The sequence below is a fragment of the Trachemys scripta genome, chromosome 6 (genome assembly GCF_013100865.1).
Source record: "Trachemys scripta elegans isolate TJP31775 chromosome 6, CAS_Tse_1.0, whole genome shotgun sequence".
Taxonomy (NCBI): Eukaryota; Metazoa; Chordata; order Testudines; family Emydidae; genus Trachemys; species Trachemys scripta.
The window spans coordinates 113,819,164-113,843,239 of record NC_048303.1 but is presented as its reverse complement, the minus strand read 5'-3'; the positions used below and the strand labels follow the sequence as shown (position 1 = coordinate 113,843,239).

Here is a 24,076-nt window from a genome sequence, read left to right as displayed (position 1 = left end):
GTAGGGGACAATTTCCTGGTGCAAGTGCTGGAGGAACCAACTAGGGGCAAAGCTTTTCTTGACCTGCTGCTCACAAACAGGGAAGAACTAGTAGGGGAAGCAAAAGTGGATGGGAACCTGGGAGGCAGTGACCATGAGATGGTCGAGTTCAGGATCCTGACACAAGGAAGAAAGGAGAGCAGCAGAATACGGACCCTGGACTTCAGAAAAGCAGACTTTGACTCCCTCAGGGAACAGATGGGCAGGATCCCCTGGGAGAATAACATGAAGGGCAAAGGGGTCCAGGAGAGCTGGCTGTATTTTAAAGAATCCTTATTGAGGTTGCAGGAACAAACCATCCCAATGTGTAGAAAGAATAGTAAATATGGCAGGCGACCAGCTTGGCTAAACAGTGAAATCCTTGCTGATCTTAAATGCAAAAAAGAGGCTTATAAGAAGTGGAAGATTGGACAAATGACCAGGGAGGAGTATAAAAATATTGCTCAGGCGTGCAGGAGTGAAATCAGGAAGGCCAAATCACACTTGGAGTTGCAGTTAGCAAGAGATGTTAAGAGTAACAAGAAGGGTTTCTTCAGGTATGTTAGCAACAAGAAGAAAATCAAGGAAAGTGTGGGCCCCTTACTGAATGAGGGAGGCAACCTAGTGACAGAGGATGTGGAAAAAGCTAATGTACTCAATGGTTTTTTTGCCTCTGTCTTCACACACAAGGTCAGCTCCCAGATTGCTGCACTGGGCAGTACAGCATGGGGAGAAGGTGACCAACCCTCTGTGGAGAAAGAAGTGGTTCAGGACTATTTAGAAAAACTGGACGTGCACAAGTCCATGGGGCCGGATGCGCTGCATCCGAGGGTGCTAAAAGAGTTGGCGGGTGAGATTGCAGAGCCATTAGCCATTATTTTTGAAAACTCATGGCGATCCGGGGAGGTCCCAGATGACTGGAAAAAGGCTAATGTAGTGCCCATCTTTAAAAAAGGGAAGAAGGAGGATCCGGTGAACTACAGGCCAGTCAGCCTCACCTCAGTCCCTGGAAAAATCATGGAGCAGGTCCTCAAGGAATCAATTATGAAACATTTAGAGGAGGGGAAAGTGATCAGGAACAGTCAGCATGGATTCACGAAGGGGAAGTCGTGCCTGACTAACCTAATTGCCTTCTATGATGAGATAACTGGCTCTGTGGATGAAGGGAAAGCAGTGGATGTGTTATTTCTTGACTTTAGCAAAGCTTTTGATACGGTCTCCCACAGTATTCTTGCCACCAAGTTAAAGAAGTATGGGCTGGATGAATGGACTGTAAGGTGGATAGAAAGCTGGCTAGATCGTCGGGCTCAACGGGTAGTGATCAATGGCTCCATGTCTAGTTGGCAGCCAGTTTCAAGTGGAGTGCCCCAAGGGTCGGTCCTGGGGCCGGTTTTGTTTAATATCTTTATTAATGATCTGGAGGATGGTGTGGACTGCACTCTCAGCAAGTTTGCAGATGACACTAAACTAGGAGGCGTGGTAGATACACTAGAGGGTAGGGATCGGATACAGAGGGACCTAGACAAATTAGAGGATTGGGCAGAAAAAAACCTGATGAGGTTCAACAAGGACAAGTGCAGAGTCCTGCACTTAGGACGGAAGAATCCCATGCACTGCTACAGACTAGGGACCGAATGGCTAGGTAGCAGTTCTGCTGAAAAGGACCTAGGGGTCACAGTGGACGAGAAGCTGGATATGAGTCAACAGTGTGCTCTTGTTGCCAAGAAGGCTAACGGCATTTTGGGCTGTATAAGTAGGGGCATTGCCAGCAGATCGAGGAACGTGATCGTTCCCCTTTATTCGACATTGGTGAGGCCTCATCTGGAATACTGTGTCCAGTTTTGGGCCCCACACTACAAGAAGGATGTGGAAAAATTGGAAAGAGTCCAGCGGAGGGCAACAAAAATGATTAGGGGTCTGGAGCACATGACTTATGAGGAGAGGCTGAGAGAACTGGGATTGTTTAGTCTCCAGAAGAGAAGAATGAGGGGGGATTTGATAGCAGCCTTCACTACCTGAAGGGGGGTTCCAAAGAGGATGGAGCTCGGCTGTTCTCAGTGGTGGCAGATGACAGAACAAGGAGCAATGGTCTCAAGTTGCAGTGGGGGAGGTCCAGGTTGGATATCAGGAAAAACTATTTCACTAGGAGGGTGGTGAAACACTGGAATGCGTTACCTAGGGAGGTGGTGGAGTCTCCTTCCTTGGAGGTTTTTAAGGCCCGGCTTGACAAAGCCCTGGCTGGGATGATTTAGCTGGGAATTGGTCCTGCTTTGAGCAGGGGGTTGGACTAGAGGACCTCTTGAGGTCCCTTCCAACTCTGATATTCTATGATTCTATGATTCTATGATTATTCCCCGGAACACCCCCAACAGGCAAGCAAGAGATTTGACGGCTAAGGTGCCAGGTGGAGTAGGAGCAGGCCTAGGAGTGCTGAATACCGTGGACCAGCAAATATTAGCAAATCGGATTGGTAAGTCAGGGCAAGATGTGGCTTTGCTATTGGGTCCACTGACCTCATCGCTCACCAAGATCAGCACCCTAGAGTTTGACCTGGCCAATACTCTGCTCCGTTGGCTCCAAATTCAGGAGATGGATCACGTACAAATCATCGAGGCATTGGACATTTTGCAATCTAACCTGTCCCAGGTACTGGTATACATGCAAGCCCAGTCGTGGCTACTTGATGTAGCTAAGTCCATAGTGAGAGACGGACTACATGGGATAGTGCCAATTGAAATGCGGCATATCATCTGGGCCAATGCCACAGATTTGGAAAGGGGTCATCAGGAATGGTGGCGAATGGTTAATTTCACTTACCTGAACAGCAGCAGAACCATCATTGCCTATGTGCTCACTCTTAGGGAAGCCCAGAAAAAGTCCATCTTTCCATTGATTCCCCTTGGATTATGTGCTAACACTTTGACTATGATCCCAATGGAAAATAATAAGTGGGTACACCTTAAGAACCATCAATATTTCACTGTCAGTCAAAAGCTTGCACTGAACAACAAGGAATAGGCTATACCTGCAGCACTGGGGTGATTGAGGACTCACATGTGGGCTTCAATTCACAAGAAGGAAGGTGTCACTACCAACTGTTTCCAGCACACCTGAACCACTCCGCTGTGGTATTCGTTGACAAGCGCTGCCTGTGCATCCGTAGTCTCTGTACACATTTTACTGTGAACACATTTGATCATATCAAGCATGATCCTTCTGTAAATTTGTGTATCTGTGCTGTATTTTCGATAATTGGCTGTGATATTAATGTCACTGTACACAACATCCAGTTGGAAACCATCCAGTCTCAGTATGTACTGTACTCTCATTTAGATCCAGTACACGTTGGGACTAATTTAGAAGTTCTAAAAGGTCTGATGCATCACAAGGACATGGTGTACCATTTGCAGCGTTTGGCCAATAGAAGGCAGGGATATGATGTTAACTGTACAATACTCTTCCTCACAGATTAAATGTATCCTCCGAAGAGTAAAAGGTGAGACAGCATCTGTCTATTGGTGGGAGGGAATATTCAGTGGTGTACATGGTGACTTAAAAGCATTTTGGGAAATCCTGTTGCATCCTATCATCATTGTATTAATCACCCATGCCTGTGTAATTATGTGCCTTGTATACCTTACCATCTGGTACAGAAGGAATGGAATCAAAAGCAAAACTGTAATGCTTTTCAGCGTGTCCAAATTGGTTTGATTAGCACGTTGCACTTTGTATCATCTAGTGACATCTTGTAGTGACATCTGTAAAGGTTGGTAACCTTACATAGCTGTCAAGGAGGGGATATGTTGGGGAATTTTCCCCGAATTCATGTTTGGTTGTGCTTACTGTAAGGTTCTGTAAGGTTTCAGATTCATTTATTGTTTTGCTATGTTTGTAGTTGATGTAAGGTTATGGGGATTCAAATCAAAGATGGAGTCTGAACATTCAGATTGGCATTTCCCACAAAGGACAGCAGTGAATCCATATTGGTACCCCATCTTCATGGACAGTTTCATGCAAAAAGTGACCAGTTCTAACTGGCTCCACCACAGAATCTTTGATAATAATTTGATGCACTGTTGAAGTCAATGAAAACCTCAGATGCCCAGTAGTTTCTATTTAAAACTGATAACTCAGCTCACGCCCTTTATCCCTGGTGCAGAGCGCAGCCTGGCAAGAGGGAGGGGCGGGCGTATTTCAGGGTGGGAGTAAAATCCCCCAAGGAGGATCCGGGATAAAAGGTGGCTGGGACCAGGGCAACAATAGATAGGCAGTGACTGAGGGAAGTGCTGCCCAGCGGCCCACAGCCTCTGAGGTGCCCCCCAGGTGATCAGAGCAGAGCTACCCCAGACACTGACTAGCAAAGATAAACAGGGCCACACTGCAAGGGTGGGGGTGCCCAAGCTGGCCGTGTCCCCTGGCCTCCATCGTAGCCAGCTGTATTAAATGGCTCTCAGCACTCACCTGCAGACCTGTTCCAGGCCCTGGGCTGGGGCAGGGATTGGGGGCAGGCACCAGTCACAGCAAAAAGAAAATCCTTCAAGCTGGCCCAAAGCCAGCACTGGCATAAGTGGGCTGATTTGGGGGTGTTCTCCTCTCCTGTGCTCTGTCCAGGGTACTGAAGGCTGAGTGGGCCCAGCAAAGCTCCCACTTGGCTCTTCATCTGCAGTGCCCCAGAGCACAAGATTTTTGGGGCCCAGGGTGCCTTCCTCTTCCTGCTCTGGGCACCCTGAAGTGTGCTGATCATACTAACCACCAGTCATAGCTCTGCCCACAGGTGGGGCAGGGTCACGATCCCCCTTCCACAGAAGGAGAAACTGAGGCACAAAGCAGGGACAGGCACGGCCCCAACGCCTGCACTGATTCAGTGGCAGAGCTGGGACTAGAACCAAGGACTCTGGGCTGCCAGTTCCCCCCGGCTCCAAGTACTACACACATGCCAGAGGTGGAAGGTTGGAGCATGCAGGGACCTGGGAAATCAATGGTGTGCAGGGCCCAGATGCTGCCACCAGTCACACTTGCCAGCCTTGCCCCTGGAGGTGCCCAGGTGTCACTGAGGACAGGCCTGGGCTCTGCGGGTTGGAACCGGCACAGCATGGCAGCAGAGTGCAATGGACCAGGGTGGGCTCTGAGCCAGCCCCTGGAGAATTGGCTTGTAACCCACGCACAGGCCACAAGGAAGAGTGAATTTGGACACATCATAATTAGTAATGTTCTGAGGCAGTTCTGGGCCCCATGGCTAAAGGGGTTTAGATCTGGGGTCCCTACACATTGTAGCCATCTGTCATTCCAGTTGCTGTCCCTGCTCAGCTGAACTAGCAGGGGGGCTGCTGGGAGGATTGAGGGGCATTGGGCAGAGCTGGGGTAGTGCACACAATGGTGGAGGCCTAGGGTTGGATTAGCAGAAGGTGCTGGGGTCAGAAGTGCAGCAGGATGCACTGACAGCCATGCACAGGAAAAGTAGCAATCTTGGGAGGGGGGGCAGTGGAGCCTAGTGGATGGAGCACTGGCCTGGGACTCAGGAGACCTGGGTTCTGCTCCCAGTTTGCCGATGGGTGCCCTTAGACCACTCACATCTCTCTCTCTGTGCCTCAGTTTTCCCTTCTCTAAAACAGGGACAACGAAGCAACCTCCTTTGTACAGAACGTTGCAATCTCTGGATGACATATTGTCATCTGCTTGCCATGTACTGTAGAGTGTTGGGATGGTGTTCAGGGGGCGATGTGAATGCAGGTTAAAGAGGCTGACTGTGTGTGCACAGGGGGGCATCAGTGCAGGGGGCATGTTCCCGGGGAGTGCAGGCAGAGGGGCACCTGGGGCTGTGTCAGTGCAGGAGGCGGAGGAGAGGGTGGGTGCAGAATGCTTGTGCCCAGGGGTTGGTGTGTGTCTCTGGGGTGCTCACAGGACATTGCCCCCCCTTGGCTGTGACAGTAGCTGCCCTGTGCGCTGCGGGCACTATGTAGCTGCCGAATGACTCGCACTTGCCTGGTGCCCATGTGGCTGCTGGGGGCTCTTCTCAGCCCCCCTTTGGGACAGGTGAAGCGGACGGGCAGGCCCGGCATCGGAAAGGCTCCCCAGGGAGCAGGGCTGACCGAGCCTAACAAACTGCTGTGTCTGGTGCACATGGCTGAGGACAGAGAGATTGATCCAGTGGATAATTGGGGTCTCCTATCATTGCCAATCAGTTCCCAGCACAGTTAATCAAGTGGCAAGCGCATCCAGTGGGGCCCGGGTACGACATGTGGCCCCAGGGCTGGCCTCCGCCTCCAGCACATTCATTAGGAGGCTCAGGGCAGGGGCACAAGGAGCTGCCCCCCTGGGCCAGCTGTTGTCTCCTGAGTAACCAGCCATCAATCAATGCTGGGCTCTTGCCTCGTGCTGGCACTATAATTGGCCAGGGAGAGAGGGCGAGCCAATCATGGGGCAAGATGGTGCTGGGGTTTAGGGAGGGCACCAGTGGGGTTGAGGGGCTCCTCTCTGCCCATGGAACAGGGACCCCCCATGCTGATCTGCTCCTGGGCTCAGCTCTGACCTGCGGGAGTGCTAGAACGAGCAGGGCAGCTCCAGAGCCCCTTCAGGCCCAGTCCTCCCTGCAGAGCCTGCAGCAGTCTGGCTGGCTCCAAGGGTCAGGCCAGGAGCCAGATGCAGCAAGCAGGAGAGTTTCCCCAAGGTCCTGTTGTGTTTTTTGTTGTTTTGGACTCCTCCCCAGGCGTGTGATTGACCAGGTCAGCCCAGGGCTCCAGCTAAGTGGCTGGCACAAGCTGCTTCAGAGGAAGGTTCGGAAAGTCCCCAGCACCCCCTGGTTATCTGTAATCCCTCTGGTTGTCTCTCTGGATTGTCTCTGTGACACCCTGGCACCCCAATATTCAGCACTGTCACGCAATTAGGATATGTTTTGTACAAAGTATGTCTTGTGAGGTATCATTCTAAAAGTCTTGAGCTGCTAGACAGTAATATCTCATTGTATTATATGTGCTGTCATTGTAGGTGAAGTTATGAAGTTTGGCTACGTATCTGTTATTGAAACATGCTGTGGGGTTGAAAACACCCACAAGCAGCCTTTCAGGTACAACTGTATGAAGGCCAAACAATGTTTATTGAGGAAATGCACAAATGCACACAAGCACAAGGATTACCCTACGAACGGTGTACAATAGAAACCTCTCAGAGATAGCACTACACAGTGGGAACTGTTTGACCCAGGCAGAAGCGGCGCCAGAGTTTTTGCCACCCTAGGCAGGGGGTCCTTCTGCGCTCCCGGTCTTTGGCAGCAATTCTGCGGCGGGGGGGTCCTTCCACGCTCCCAGTCTTCGGGGCACTTCGGCGGCGGGTCCCGGAACGAGTGAAGGACCCGCCGCAGAATTGCCGCCAAAGACCCGGAGCGCGGAAGGACCCCCTCGCCACAGAATTGCTGCCTCCCAAATCCTGCTGCCCTAGGCAACCGTCTAGGTCGCCTAAATGGAAGTGCCGGCCCTGGACCCAGGTCACAGTAAAAGAGCTTTCCAGCAAGGGGGAAGAAGATATAAAAGGGGACATGACATCATGTTACCTCACTCCCCTGCAACAACACACCTGGAAACATCTGAGACAAAGACTGAACTGGGGGAAGTGATGGTCTCAGGCTAGAGGGATTTCTAGCCTGTGTATGAAAACCTGGAAAATCCAAGTTGCAGAGCCAGGGCAGCTTGTGCCCTAAGAATCTGCCAGCCTGTTTATCACACAGGGTGAGAATTTGCTAATTCAGATCCTACCTATCTAGTGTGTTAAGCTTAGTTTGTGGGTTTGTTTATTTACTAGGTAATCTGCTTTGATCTGTTTTCTATCACTTATGATCACTTAAAATCTATCCTTTTTGTAGTTGATAAACTTATTTTATGTTTTAATTTAAACCAATGAACTTTGACTGGAGTGCTTGGGGGAAATCTCTGCTTCGTTACCACAAGTGTGCATTTTTCTCTTCACATTGAGGGAGAGGCGGACTGGGTATTAAACCCGTCCACTGGCTTAATTTGACCTGGGCAGGACGGTACAGCTCTGGGGTCCCAGGCTGGGAAGCTGGTGGTGAGGGATCCTGCGTATAACTGCAGATGGGTGTGTCCCTATATGTATGAATGCTGGTAAAAGTGCAGGCTGGAAGGCTTTGCAGCTTGTCACAGCAATACAGTGTGAGAGGGAGCCTAGTCTGGGGGGTAAGGAGGCTCAGTGGTACCCCAGTTCCAGGTGGCACCCGAGGGGGAACCCATCACAATCTCCTTATGCAGTAAACATCAGACGTTTTCTGAACCCTGCTCAGCTCTTGCCCTCTTGATCATGTGGCAATAACTCCCACAGGCCAGCTAGGCCTGGTGCAAAAGAGTAAAAACTTGGATCACTTTTCAATTTGCCTGTAGTGAAGTCAAGACTCACTGGTGCGGCGCCTCCTGCTGGTCATCTTGGGAATTAGCTCTTGTCCAGCTCCAGAGCGCCTCCTTCTGCTCGGTGTCTTGCCTGCCTTAGGCCCCATGTCCCTCCCAGACCCCTGCAACCCCTTTACCTTGGGGTTCTGCCCTCAGCAGTAACCCACACTCTGGGTCTCCCCTCCCAGGGGAACCACCAACCCTCTAAACCCCATCTTGCCTCAGTGGCTACTGCCAGTCATCATCTAGCCCCCACTCACTGGGACAGACTACAGTCTGTAAACCACTCATCACTTGCAAGGGAGTTTGGACCAGCTGCCTCACCCCAGACTGTACCTCTGCAGCCTCAGTACCTTCTTTAGGCCTTGCACAAGCCCTACAGCCTGTGGAGTTGCTGGAGCTCCCCAGCGCCTCTTGCCCTATTCCCCAACACTGCACCAGTTCAGGTAACTTCCCCTCAGGCAGCTAGCTCATCTCCCTCCAGGGCTGGAGAGAGACTCCCTCAGCTCCTGGCTCCCAGCCCTCTTAGAAGGGCCAGCTGGGCCCTGATTGAGCTGGCCAGAGCTGTGGCTGCTTCCCCAATCAGCCTAGCTTGGCCACTTTAACCCCTGCTTATCGGAGTGGGGCAACTGCCCCACTACATTGCCCCATTCCAACTTTGCTGACCTGATCCCTTGTCCCTGTGCTAGGAGAGAAGAGAAGCACCCGACCCCACCCCTTCTCCAGCCTACTCTCTAGTTTCACTCAGAAAGCTCCTTGTGTGAGGGACTTTGCAGGCTTCGTGCAAAACTTGTTCAACGTGCAACTGGAACAAACTCTGGCTTTGGATTTCACTGCAAGTATATCCCCTGCCCATTGGGGGGTGCTGTGCAGGTTCCTACCCCCGAATGTTAGTAAATCCCCCTGGGGACCCGCTGGGGACCCTCAGAAGGGCCTGGATCCAGGGCAGGCTGAAGATACCGCTCTGGGGAGAGGCAGAAAGGGGATGGTGTGATCTGAAGGGCCGTGGCACTGCATGCTGTGAAGCTGCTCCAGCAACCATCCTCTACTATCAGTTGCTTGGAGTTCTCCTCTTCCTCCTTCTCTGTATTCTGGTTTCTCCATTGCTAGAGGAGCGGCTATTGCATCTGTGCAATGGTGCAGCAGGCAAAGTCCCAAGGGAATTGGTAAGGGAACAAGGGGGGCTTTCAGTACTCCCCATCAAGCTCAGAGGAAGGCCACTCTGCCTCACTACAGCCCCTTACTGAAACTTACTGGGGGGTTGGTTTAGTCTTCTCCCAGTACCAAAAGAAAGGGGAAGGGCCAATGAGAAATCAAGACCCTGAGACCGACAGTCCCCAAGGCCAATAGGAAGGGGCGAATGCCCCAGGTCAGCCCTATTGACAGGGCAGGCAGGCCAATAAGGGAGTCAGGAGCCAGGGTCCCATCCTCCGTGGGAGCTGGCATTGTCTGGGGAAAAGCGGTCCGAGCTAAGGAGAGAGCCACAGCCTGAGCTGAGGCAGAGGCAGAACACAGCAGTGGAGGCCAAGTGGAGTTGGAGCAGTGTGGTGAGCAGATGGGGAGCATGCCGGGGGACCCTGAGCAGCAAGGACGCAGTGCAGGGAGATGCCACCAGACACGCGGCTGGACTTGGGAGGGGGGTCGTAACCCCGACGGGAGGGCCATTGCTGGGGAGAAGGGTCCTGCCACCTAGAGCCTGATGGCATGTGGCCACCTCCAGAGCAAGGTATCTCCGCAGCGCAGCCAGGGCCTGGGAAGGAGGCCTGGGATGTGTGAGGAACAGGCTGTGAACTTTCCTTATGTCCCAGAGACAGCTGTTTCTGGTACCCTGTGCCCAGACAGCAGGGTCACTTGTCTCCTTTAACCTAACAGGGCCTGCTTTGGGGTGGGAGTCCCTCCACCCCCACCCCCCATACCAATTACAGTATGAGAGGCAGAGACTGGGGTTGCCCCAAGACTGCAGCTTCCCCCCTGGCCAGGTCAGCTTTGGGGTGGGAATCCCTCTCCACACTGATGATTGCTGCAATGGGGGAGCAGAGAAGCTGTAAACGTCTCTGAGCTGAGCCCCAAATCCAGCCTCACTGGTTGAAACAGAAAGTGATGACAGTGAGTGGAAATCAAAGTCCAGCTGCTCCAGCTGAAATCTAGGCTCCAGGTAAGATCCAGCAGCTCTTTGTGGTCTCCCCATTCAACCAACTACCTCAATGCTCCAGAGTATCCCTGGGGTTGCCATAATTACAACTGTCATTATGCTGCTTCAAAAGACGTCAGCTTTTTAGTGATACCCAAAGTCCTTCAAAGTAAATAATACTGTTTATGGTACCAACAATTCAACATTGTATCTACCATCTTATAATGGACCTGGTTTTGGATTCGTTAATAAAGCTGTATTATCATCATGTGTCAGAATTTTTGATATATCATAGAACGTAGTTGCCCTGGTAACCGCATTTGAAGATTATCTGGACATGACACCTCACTGAAGATCTCAAAGCATTTTGATAACATTAAAGAACTAAGCCTAACAACACTCCTATGAAGAAGCAATTTTATACATGCAGACACTGAGGCAGAGAGATTAAATATTTTATCTAGTGAGTCTGGGGCAGAATCAGGACTAAAACTCTTATCATCATGACTCCCATACCTGTACTAGACCATGCTGCTTCCCATAAGTCACAGGATACATCTTTTGTTTTGTTATCAAATAAATTAATCTTTCATAAACTGCTTATTTAGTAAGTAATCATATCCACTTTGCTTCCGAAGCCACTGCATCATACAATAGAAATCGTTGTACTATAGCTTTACATATCCAGTGGAACATTATTCACAGCTTTATTTCACAGTGATTCAGTATTTTTCCTTTAGCCAATGTTAAACTCAAGTTTTATTAGTTCTGCAAATGCTAAAATGACTTCTGTATTTCTCAGTACCTTCTCCCCACAATAATGGGCCTGATTCTCCAGCCTGTGGTGGCAGCATTTCACACACACTTGGGTGCTCAGATGTAAATGAACACACAAGGTGCAAGGCGATGGAGAATCCGGCTTTTTAAATGCTTTCCAGCTCATCTCCCCTTTTTTAGCTTCAGGAATATTTAAGAGCGAAAAAGCCCAATGAAGCCGAACTCTGAAGTTTAATTGGAGGACAGGGTGGGCTACCTGAACTGCTAAGCCTGCTGAAAGGATTTTTCTGCCTCACATTTAGCTTCCTGTCTAATCACCTACTGTGCTTCATTCTCTCCTGTGACTTTAGACTTGACCTATTTCTTGGCTTTAAGCTTGGCCTTTCCACTCTTCTCCTTTACCTTTAATCTTGCCCTCTCTCTTCCCTTTAGCTCTTTCTTGTTTTTCTCTTTGAATGTCTTTGTTTGCCTTTCTTTGAGCTGCTCTCTATATCCTCTGACAAAGGGCTCCCTGATGGGCTGATGCGCTGTTAAGACTTTCTTGGACAGACAGATCTCTCCAGCCTCAGTGGATCTGCCAATGGCATTTATAAAGCTCTCAGTACAGCCTTTCCCATGCACTGTGTGAACTCTGAGCCTGGGGAAAGGAAGTTTGTTTCTCTGCTGTCTTCTTTATTTTTGCCTGCTCTTTAGGATGGGATTCTCAGCCTTTTCTCAGCCCTTCTCAGGGCACTCAGATGCGGCCTCTTCCCTTTCTCTCTCAGTTCAGTCCTGGTTACTGAGCTTGTACTGGCAGCTGCTCCAGTGGTTGGAGAGTGGAAAGCAAGCCCTCCCCTCTCTATGGAGGATTGTCACTCACTCTTTCTTCCTTTCCTTTGATTTCTTCCCTCTCTCTCTCTGAAGGGGGCATCTAGTGTGTTCTGAAACTCTGGGCTGGATTCTTGGGTCTGGCTGATCTGGGCAGGTGCCAAGGGACCACAGACAGAGGTGCTTTACAGCCACCTTTGTGCTCTCTCATTTCTAGGAGCAGCCAGGGACAGATTTTGCCCCAGCATAAATTAGAGCAGCCTCAAGGCTCCTCTGATTTACACCAGTGGCAATTGCTCCTTTGAGTTAATTCTGCTGGCCGAGGATCACTGCTCCTCGTGAGACTGCTAGGCTGGGAGTTGGAGGAAAGGATAATTTAGAGCATAGCTTTATACCAGCTGGGGATTCCGCCCCCCACCCCCAAGCTCCTGAGTTTAGAATCATAGAAGATTAGGAGGTCAGCTCATCCAACCGCCTGCTCAAAGTTCGGGCAGCTCTCCCTCCCTTTTGTGCCCTGGGGCTGGTACAAAGGTGATGCAGCAAAGATGTTACTCCATAATGTGTAGTGGGGCAAGGAGTACAGAGAATCCCATGTTGTTATAACAGAGTGAAGTGATTTATTTAGGGATAATGTGGAAATAGCAGATAATCAGCACTACTTCCAAAGGAAGTGTGACAACTGTATTAAGTCTTTAGGTGCTTTCCAGCACAAAAACACTGAGATACCAAGGTGACAGGCATCTTGTAAATGGGCCAGAATAAGGAAAAAATAGTGGTATTCTCTCGAGCACTGCTCACTACCTGAGCTTCACAAACTCCTAGTGCCAAATGCTTCTCATGAGACTCTACTTCTAATAGACCGTATTGATCTTGTTAGCATGACCACCTCTCTTCTTTTGGCATGCTTTGATTAGCAGTGAAAGAGAAAGGGGTAGATATTTAATCTTCCATCTGTGATACAGGAGGAGCAGTGGAAAATGGTAGAAGGGAAGTATATAAACCCTAGGTTAATTAAGGCGTGGTTCCCTGTAGACTAGGGAGGGTTGCTACAGGGTAATTGGAGCACCTGTAATCAATTAAGGCCCTGTTAGAAACCTAATAAAACCCCCTGCTTCAGGTAGTCAGGGGGAAGGGGAGAGAGGACTGGAGCTTGGAGATGTGCTGTGAGACTTGGAGGAACAGAAAACAGGGACATTCCCTCCCCTGTTGTTTAAGGACTGAAGGTACCCCACCCAAGTGGGAAGAGGGTAAGAACCCGCAAGGGTTGAGAGGGACTGGGACTCAGAGTGAGGAGCAAACCCAGACCTCTCCCTTGCTTCCCTCCTTTACCACCTTTCTGGGCCACTAATGGGGCCCTTGGTACACTAAGAGCAGGGGTAAGGGGTGGTATTTTAGCCCCCCTCCACCAAGAAAAGCACAGGACCCACCATACTATATTGACCATCTTGTTACACATCATTAATTTTCATATATGAATGGGTCAGGTCACCTCTGTCAGAACTACTCTTCCAGGCTGCCTGAAGATTCAAGCAGCCATTATTGCAGTGGTTTACACTCAGCTTTCATTCTGAAAGTAGTGTTTGTGCCCAAGAGCTAGAGACTTACATTATCTATTAAATGAAAGAGGAGATTTTAGAGCACATGGTGTACCCACCCGTAGTAAGGGTGTTTAGTAAGGGAGCAGGCATGTAGGTAGGAAGGGTATAGAAAAGTTTGTCAGTTACAGGGCTTTATCATCAGAGCCTGTGCATCCTAATGCAAATGAAATTCATAATCACAGAAAAGAGAACACACGGGCTTTTCAAAAACTCCTATCACTCATCTCATTACAGATACATTAATATACCACATGAGCCAGCGCCCCTTTCAAAGCAGCTGTATGGAGAACAAAGAATAAAAGAGAAAAGCAGCAAGGAAATCAGGAGGAATTTCCAAAGCAGAAAACAGGAGCCACAACAGTATTTGTGAATGAATTAATAAAATGGTTTACTTCTGTAGTTTATTATCAGCAGTCTAACTGATTTCTATAGCCCTAATAAAGTTTACAGGTTTGACTTTAAAACAAAATTCATTTTACCCACTGTAACTATTGGAAAAAAATAATGAACTTTTCTTAGGACATCAAGGATCAATCATGGTTCAGAGAAATGAGAATGTATTCAAAACATTCATCTTATAGAAAAAAGAACTTTTATAACGTACAGCATCTAGGGACTGGGCCTGAACTCACGCATGACCCTAGGCCGTCTATTTACCAGGAAAAACTCATTCATTTCTAAAAATTATTGTACAGATATACCCTTCCTCCAAAGGGAAACTCCACTAATAATATCTATAAATTCTCTTCATAATCACACAAGCTCCTTTGTAGCATATGCTAAGCAATTCTGTCATTAAGTAACTTCTGTGGTGCAAAAACAACAAGGAGTCTGGTGGCACCTTAAAGACTAACAGATTTATTTGGGCATAAGCTTTCGTGGGTAAAAACCTCACTTCTTCAGATGCATAGAGTGAAAGTTACATGACTCCCTGCTCTCCATGTGTCAGTATATAATGCCTGCATCTGTAACTTTCATTCTATGTATCTGAAGAAGTGAGGTTTTTACCCACGAAAGCTTATGCCCAAATAAATCTGTTAGTCTTTAAGGTGCCACCAGACTCCTTGTTGTTTTTGTAGATACAGACTAACATGGCTACCCCCTGATTCTGTGGTGCATTCCAGCTGAGGATCTCAGAGCACTTAAAATATTAATGAAAGTCAACCTAAAAATGCCCCTATGTAGAAGGGAAGTATCTTCTCTACCTGTGAGGTGGGAATATAACCTACAAAGCAGTTATGGGTGACATTTTCAAAACACTCCCAGGCAACATCCCCAGCACACTCCCCATTCATCAGCCCCAAACAATCCATCCCATCCAGGAGCCTTTCCTTCTCAAGGTCCTCCATTCGCCAGTCAAGCACCTCCCCACCACCTACACCAATCACCTTGACTCAAGTCCCCAGCATTCAGGCAACCCACTCTACCACTGTCCCCCACGCTCCCACCCCACCCATACAACCTACCCACCCAACATCCCCCAGGCATCCAAATCCCCACCCCATCTTCCTTTTCACCCAGCAGCTGGGTAACTCCCTAACGCACATACCACTCACCAACCCTCCTCACCCAGCAGCCAGGCAACACTTCCCAGCACCTGCCACCCAGACAGTCCACTTTGTGGCAAGTACCATATACACCAAAGGGAAAGAAAGGAGAATTTTTTTTTTTTTGCATTTGATCACTAATTGAGCACGAGCAATACCTAAACATTAGATCTCACAGAGACATTTTTAAAAGCAGCGTCTCAAAGACAGGTCGCGCAATACAGTTGCAATGATTTTCCAATCCACCTACGGAAGTGTTCAAGGAATAAGCAGCTGCTGCCCTCTTGTGGGAACCTGTGCACTAGACTGGATTATTTAATTGCTAGGCAGAAGCTGTTCAGTCTGGTAAGGCCTTTTAGGAGACCTTTCACCATGTCTAGCCTCGTTCAACCCTCCACTGGATGGTGTCTTGCTGTGGGTGACAGTATGCAGGTGTGGCCCCCTTTGCTATTCCATACCCAGGCATTGTCACCCAGGTGTGATAGCTTCTGCTATGATACTTCCAAGTGTTGACCAACCCACTGGTTGGCTACTTGCCTGTAACTTCCCATTTGTGCTGAAGGTTGCTTCTCACCTCACCTGAACCTAATTCTAAGGCCCTCTCTCTTTAAGGGCTAGCCAGCCCTCCTGGATGCAGCCCCTTTAGGAGTGGCTAAGACCCACACTACCCTAAAGCCCCTTAGGCTGCCAGTATCCCATTTTATTTCCACAGCAGCTAGGGGATTGCTTCTTTCATTCCAGCTCCCTGTTAGTGCAGCCTCTGGGATTGCTCCTGCAGGCTGTACTCTCAGTCCTTTTTACTCTGGGGCAACTCCCCACACATCCTCACATTATTCTCTTGGTACCACCTGGCCTCTGGCCCCCTCTTCTGAACACAGTCAGCTCACTGGCCCCCATGTTTTCCCTAAAGCGGCTTATCTCCCTGTTACTTGTTAGGGTGGTTTGGAGGGTGCTTCCTACCAGACCTCTCATAAGGTTCAGTCACTTCATTTCTCCAGCCCCTCAATGCCACCCTTCAGTAGGCCTACACAGCTGTCTGTTGGTCAAATGTTGCTTCTTGGTCCTAATATGATGGAAATCATTTTTAGCTGACACAAGTCTAAGTCAAGGCCTGTCCTTTTAGCTGGGCTGCTTAGCCCTTGCCTTTAAAGGTGGTTACCCAGCTTTAAGTGTATCACGTGGCCTTGCCAGTAAAACCTCTTTCCCACATCACATCTAACATGTGGGTCTGTTCAACTAGGCAGCCCCTTTGTGAAACCAAGAGGGTTTCTCGCTGGCACACTGCTCCCCTAACTCTGAGCCAGCAGCCAGCAACTGTCATCCTGGTTAGTCTCTTATGTCACCAAAGCAACTGCCAGCAGATCAGAAAAGTGTGCTGGAAAAACAGAATGATTACACGTCTGACGCTTGCCCTTTGAAGGCCAGCCTCTGTCAGGTGTGGGTTTGTTAGGTTTTTCATCAAATGTCATTGATTTTGTGGATCAGTCTTTTAGGGTTGCCTGGAAAAATACCCCTAGGCCCAGGGCTAAATCTGTAAGAGTTGCTCAATCTAAGGTGGAAGTAAACCCACTGACTCATCAGCAGTGCTGAACTACAGCAATACTATTGCTGACCCCAAATGCTGACAGGGAGACATAGGTGTTGTGGTTAGAAACAACTTGCCATCTTATGGCAGTTTATAGATCAAATCATTCTGGGTGCACTTGAGATACTCAGATCTTAGAGCTGGCCAAACAGTATTTGTTGAAGGCAAACCTCAGTGAATGCTGAGCTATTTTGGCTTCATTAATCACTTATAAATGAGTCTTCCTCTCAAACGTCTTTGGTATACGAAGATATTTGACCAATATTATGACTGAACAAATGGCAATCTAGTCTGTGTGTTAAGTTAGGAATTGCTTGACTTTACTGTTTTAAGCTTTGAAGTGGGTCCCATGGCTTCAGACCTAGCAAGTGTGCAGCATTTTACTTTCCTCTCAATGCCCATTCAACCCTTCTCCTATTTTATAAGATCCCCGTTACAGTGGTAATTTTTCTGAGGTAAGCAATGTGGTGTTGTCATCTGTTTGATCTGTGCACCAAGGAAGATGAGCAGATGGTGACTCCTTAATGAGACTCACTGGGGATTTGCAGAATGCACTAGTTTCAGTTCACTGATATTTGCACATCTTGAGTTTGGTTTCACTTTTGGGCTTCAGAAGCAGCGTCTCTGAGCTGAGCCCCAAATCCAGCCTCCCTGATTGAAACAAAAACTGATGACAGCAAGTAGAAACTGAAATCCAGCTACTCCAGCTGAAACCTAGACTCCTGCTAAGATCCAGCAGCTCTCTGCAGTCCCCCATTCAACCAACTATTCCAACTCCCCAGAGTATCCCCAGGTTGCCATGGTTACATTTGCCAGAATGTTATGCTGCTTCAAAAGACATCAGCTTTTTTAGTGATACCCAAAGTCCTTCAAAGTAAATACAGTTACACTGCCAACAATGCAACATTATATTTGCCACCGTACAATGGAATTGGTTTTGTATTTGTTAATAAAGCTGTACTATCATCATGTGTCAGAATTTTTGATATATCTGATATAGAACATAGTTGCCCTGGTAACCCCATTTGAAGATTATCTGGACATGACCCATCTCTGAAGATCTCAAAACACTCTGTAAACTTTAAAAAACTAACCCTAACAACACTCCTGCGAAGAAGCTAGGTCTAAAAACCATTTTACAGATGACAACACTGAGGCAGACAGATTAAATATTTTATTTAGGAATACAGTGAATCTGGAGCAGAATCAGGACTAAAACTTTATCATCATGACTCCCAGGCCTGTGCTAGACCATGCTGCTTCCCATAAGTCACAGGATGCATCTTTTATATTTTGTTATCAAATAAATCAATCTTTCATAAACTGCTTATTTAGTATGTAATTATATCCACTTCACTTCCGAAGCCACTGAATCATACAATGGAAATCGTTGTACTACAGCTTTACATATCCAGTGGAACATTATTCACAGCTTTATTTCACAGTGATTCAGTATTTTTCTTTTCTCCAATGTTAAACCCAAGATTTACTAGTTCTGCAAATGCGGCTCCCGTAATTCTCCGTACAAAAATGGGCCTGATTCTCCAGCCTGTGGTGGCAGCATTTCACACACACTTGGGTGCTCAGATGTAAATGAACACACAAGGTGCAAGGCGATGGAGAATCTGGCTTTTTAAATGCTTTCCAGCTCATCTCCCCTTTTTTAGCTTCAGGAATACTTAAGAGCGAAAAAGCCCAATGAAGCCGAACTCTGAAGTTTAATTGGAGGACAGGGTGGGCTACCTGAACCGCTAAGCCTGCTGAAAGGATTTTTCTGCCTCACATTTAGCTTCCTGTCTAATCACCTACGGTGCTTCATTGTCTCCTGTGACTTTAGACTTGACCTATTTCTTGGCTTTAGGTTTGTCCTTTTCTTTGATTCTTCCTTGGCTCCCTTCCTTGTCCTTCTCTTTTGGTTTATGCTTGGCCTTTCCACTCTTCTCCTTTACCTTTAATCTTGCCCTCTCTCTTCCCTTTAGCTCTTTCTTGTTTCTCTCTTTGAATGTCTTTGTTTGCCTTTCTTTGAGCTGCTTTCCACATCCTCTGACTCAGGGCTCCCTGATGGGCTGATTCGCAGTTCAGACTTTCTTGGACAGACAGATCATCTCTGCAGCATCAGTGGATCTGTCAATGCAGTGGATCTGTCAATGGCATCTCAGGACAGGCTTTCCCATGCACCATGTGAACTCTGAGCCTGGGGAAGGGAAGTTTATGTTTCTCTGCTGTCTTCTTTATTTTTGCCTGCTCTTTAGGATGGGATTCTCAGCCCTTCTCAGGGCACTCAGATGTTGCCTCTTCTCTTCTCTTTCTCTCTCAGTTCAGTCCTGGTTACTGAGCTTGTACTGGCAGCTGCTCCGGTGCTTGGAGAGTCGAATCCAAGCCCTCCCCTCACTATGTAGAACTGTCGCTCACTCTTTCTTCCTTTCCTTTGATTTCTTCCCTCACTCTTTGGATGGGAGATGTAGTGCATTCTGATACAATGGACTGAATCCTCGGGTCAGACTGAGCTGATCCGAAGCCAAGAGACTAGAAACAATGGTGCCTCAAAGCCACCTTGGTGCTCCCTCATTTCTAAGAGGAGCCAGGGACTGATTGTGCCCTAGCATACGTTAAAGCAGCTTCAGGTCTGCTCTGACTTACGTGAGTGCAATGGCTCCCTAGAGTCAATTCTACTGGCCGAGGATCACTGCGCTCCAGCCGTGCTCCCTCTTATCCTTTGTGAGCCTGCTAGCCTGGGAGATGGAGGACGGGATAATATGGAGCCATCGTACATTGCTTTATAGCAGCCACAGATTCCCCCTACACGCTCCTGAGCTTGGGCAGCTCTTTCTCCCTTTTTAACCCTTGGGCTGGTACAAAGGGGATGGAACAAGGATCTGGCCGGTGCAGGGAGCACAGAGAATCCCATGTTGTCATAACAGAGTGAAGTGGTTTATTTAAGTATAATGTGGAAATGACACATAGTCAGCACTGCCTCCAAGGATGGTGAGACCTACTGTATTAACCCTTTAGGTGCTTTCCTGCACAAAAGCACAGAAATACCAGGGTGACAGGCACCTTATAAATGAACCAGAATAGGGAAAAAATTGTGGTATTCTCCCAAACACTGGTCACGACCTGAGCTTCACACACTCCTGATGCCATGCTACTCTTAGTGGACCGTATAGATCTTGTGCTTCTCATACTACTCTTAGTGGACCGTATAGATCTTGTACTTCTCATACTAGTCTTAGTGGACTGTATAGATCTTGTTAGCATGACCACCTCTCTTCGTTTGGCATGCTTTGATTAGCAGTGAAATAGATAGGGGTAGACATTTAAACTGCCATCATTATGTTTCCTAAATGAATGGGTCAGGTCACTCCTGTCTGTTACTCTTCCAGGCTGCACGAAGACTCAGGCAGCCTCATTGCTGTGGTTTACACTCAGCTTTCATTCTGAAAGTTGTTTTTTGTGCCCAAGAGCTAGAGACTTACATTATCTTTGAAATTAAAGAGGATTTTTTAGAGCACATGATGTAGCCACCAGGGAAAAGTGCATGGCTCACTGAGCTGTTGTGGGCCAGGTGCTTATCTCCCTGTCACTTGTTAGGGTGCTTCTTACCGGACCTCACGTAAGGTTCAGCCACTTCCCTTTCCCGGCCCCTCAGTTCCATCCCTCTGCAGGCCTACACAACTGTCAGTTGGTCAAACGAAGCTTCTTAATCCTAACTCTCTGTGTGATGAAAGTCATTTTAGCTGATCCCTGTGTAAATCAAGGGCCTGTCTCTTTAAGGGCTGCCCAGCCCACCTGACAGGTGCCCCTTTAAAAGTAGCTACACAGCTATAAGTATATCAAATGGCCTTGTCAGTAAAGTCTCTTGCCCACATAACATTTAACATTGTCACACTGCTCCCCTAACTCTGAGCCAGCAACTGTCAACTGCCAGCAATTGTCATCCTGGTTAGTCTGTTATGATGTCACCAGTACAACTGCCATCCTATTTATTCACGGCAGGCCGTTTACTGGGATGTCACTGACTGGCTGTTGGCCTCTATCAGGTGTGGCTTTGTTGTTGTTTTTTAAAATCTCATATTGATTTTGTGGGTCTGAGCTACCAGCCTGAGAGTGCTGTAAATTTACTTACTCATCCAATTCTTGCTTCACTTTCACTGTAATGAATGGAAAAAATAATCTGTAGAGAAGTCCAAGACTGTTGCCAACAGCCTCTCGAGAGAACAAAACTGATAGCGACACAAGTGATAATTCAAGGGGGCCAACAATGTCAGGATTCCAGACACATAGGTATAGAGGTGTCTAGGGGGGTTTCTGGTGTAGTGTGAGTTAAATAACACCATGCATATGAATACCATTCCATTGGGAATGTCGCAGCACAAACTAGAAACTAATACAATGATCACCAGCTTTTGGAACCACGAAACCCACATTTTGTGGGACAATCCCAGTTTAGAGCCTGATTCTGCAGCCTTTAATCAAAGGGACTGGGATGTTGCTGCTAAAGTTGGGTGACTGTCTCCTGTCTAATGACTAAAAATTGGCTGGGCAACCAGACACCACTTCAGTTGGTAAAATCTTTACAAATATATAATTTGCTTCTACAGTGACCCAACATACTTGAGAAAGATTGATATGGCTCACCCATAAATTAGCACCCACTTTCTCTCCAGCCTTCTCTCACCAGTGATCATTGGTAAGAGTTCTATTTATACCTTTTTCTTTTCGGACCATGGGAGAACACGGCCATGTTTTCTGTACTGGTGATTATTTAGGGAAACTAATAATATTCGTATTGTAGAAGCAGGTTTAAAGGAGTTTTCTTCCAAGGGAGAGTTAAAATTGGATGTCTAGTTCTAAACTGGACTGCTGGGGTGTGCTGTTCATTGAGGCTCCCATCTGGGAGAGCCAGCAGTGTGATTCTGGGACATGAGAGAGTGGGTGGGGGTACCTTTTCTGTGCCTTTTTGTTGTTGTTGCAGATGTTTCCTCGGTGACCTAAAAATCTGGCTGTTCCTCACTGCCTAGTTAAATCATGGAAATGGTGGGTAATTTACCCCCTTCTTTCTCTCAATAGGCACTTACTGTCACAGACAATGCCTGGGAGTAACTCTGCCGAATCAATTCTCACCACTTCTAGCCAAGGGTCTTCAAAAACAATTGAGACGCGCCAGGCAGATGAGAGTAAGTCCAACTAAAGAACAGTTCTTTGTTTTTGTTTGTAAAGCACTCTGGGCTCCTTTGAGAATGAAATTGTAAAATACTATAATTGGTGCTAAAGGGAGATTTTTATTTTCCCTGCTTTCTATGGAAAAAGATTGGCAAACCAGATGTTTTTTAAAAACCTGTCAATACAGGTAGAAAGGCAAGAGTTCAGCGGGCATACATTTCCAACACTGGCACTCCTGGCCAGCTTAATCCCTCCCTACAATACAGGTGGTCCTGATCCTGAAACTCTTGCTCATGCAAGTGGGAAGTCAGGAAGTTCATGGCAAGAAGGTTTACATGACTGGACTCTCTGTGTGCATTTTAGCTTTTCTTCAGGCTAATTGAGTGAACATGCACATAAAATATTATCTAATCATAACCAGAAAACACTGCCCGATCACACAGGCCAACTGTAACAGATAGCTACACAGAATAAAGGGTCCATGATATCTCTCTGAGCCAAACAGAAGACATGGGGTCATGACAAGCTCCCACTGAAGTCCATGGCATAGAAATACAGAACAAGAAACTTTCTCTAACGCTTACGTTTACACTGGATAATGGGTTCCTTTCATTCTTCCTCTTATGGCTGCAACGGTTGCTAGAGAAGCCTCCTATACTTTAACCTCCTCCTTTACAGCTTCTTCATATGCCCAGGCTCTTCAGTGAAGGAGGCATCACCACTAAGGGCCAGCAAATGATCTCCAGATAGCAAGTACTATTCTATAGGGTATGAGCAGTCTGTGCAGCCCACTGTGAGAACAGGAAATCTTGTCCCAAGGCATTTTGTTGGTCACATCTACCCACCAATTACAGCAGAAAGAGAACAGGAGGACAGCAATGGAAGGGGAGACACAGAGAAAACGAATTGTAGATCCCAAAAGCACTTAGACCCCACCTGAATGGTTGGAGGAAAATAGAAAGGAAGCTGGGACAGGTTGCCTGCCTAATGACATGATGTTTCTTTGACAGGTGAGGTATTTACCAGAATGTCCTACTTGGCGATTGAGACCAACACCAATGCTTCATCATCCCGTGGATCTCGGCCACCCCAAAAGAGTGTGCTACGTATGTACAATGGAACTTTTTCTCTTATAATATATATTCCTGATGCTCAGTAGCAAGAGTAAGGAAAGCTTTCACAAGCAAAAGCTGCATCAAGGGTAAGTAGTCTGACATGGAGAGTGGAGTGCAAAGGATTGCATTGATGCAACTGACAGACATGTAATTTCACTGGCAAGAAATGCTGAGGTGCATTTTTTATTTTGTTTGTTTTCTTACTGGTCCAAAGACGTGATGCCCTACACACAACTCCATGGCATCTCTGTCTATCTGCCTGTCTGTAACACAGCAACTCTGGAAAACTCAATCCAATCAATTCCAGAATGTCAGGGAATGTTCTTGGCATCAGTAGGCAGAACCGTATTGACTTTGGCGAGAATCAGAAAACTGGAAAAGCCTGATTTCCACTTTGGAGGCAGAGATGAGGCAACAACTTTAGGGTTAGGATTATGCCAGCCAGTCCCCCACAGCCTAATCACTTTTGAAATTCTTGGCTGCATTGCATACCTATAGTTTCTTGTACATATTCTAAAATATGGTCTTCCTACAGGTCCATGAAAGAATATGCTGTACTGTCAATTAAATTCACCTAATTCAGTCAGCAATTTACATTTGGAAGGATACATTTTCAGCCTTTTTTGGGCAGATACCTTGTCTTTACATTTGTCGGTAAAGGGCATGGCACACACTTGGAGCTACATTATAATAATTAATAGTAATAAAGGCTAAAGTCACTTTCCCTATTTCACATAAAAAATTGTGCTCCCTGCACCACCCCCAGAAAACACCTATGCGACCCAGAGATTGGAACCACTAATGTAAACAAATGTAATGATGTAGGAAAATCCTGGTGTATGTATGTGCTAATGTACATTTTGTGTGATGTCCCATTGGTGGGTTAATGAAGACGTGAATGTGGAAGCAATTTAAAGTAAGGGGCTGATCCAAAGCCCATTG

At 47.4% G+C, this 24,076-nt stretch overlaps 1 protein-coding gene across 1 annotated transcript in view; it reads left to right on the top strand.

Annotated features, from left to right (window-relative positions):
• LOC117879646 (SUN domain-containing protein 3-like) overlaps window positions 1-24,076 on the top strand; it is a 46,981-nt gene that overhangs the window by 10,596 nt on the left and 12,309 nt on the right. Inside the window, exons 3-4 of the mRNA XM_034774918.1 lie at window positions 21,927-22,033; window positions 23,030-23,125. Coding sequence (XP_034630809.1) covers window positions 21,927-22,033; window positions 23,030-23,125 — 203 coding nt within the window. The remainder of the gene's footprint in view (window positions 1-21,926; window positions 22,034-23,029; window positions 23,126-24,076) is intronic.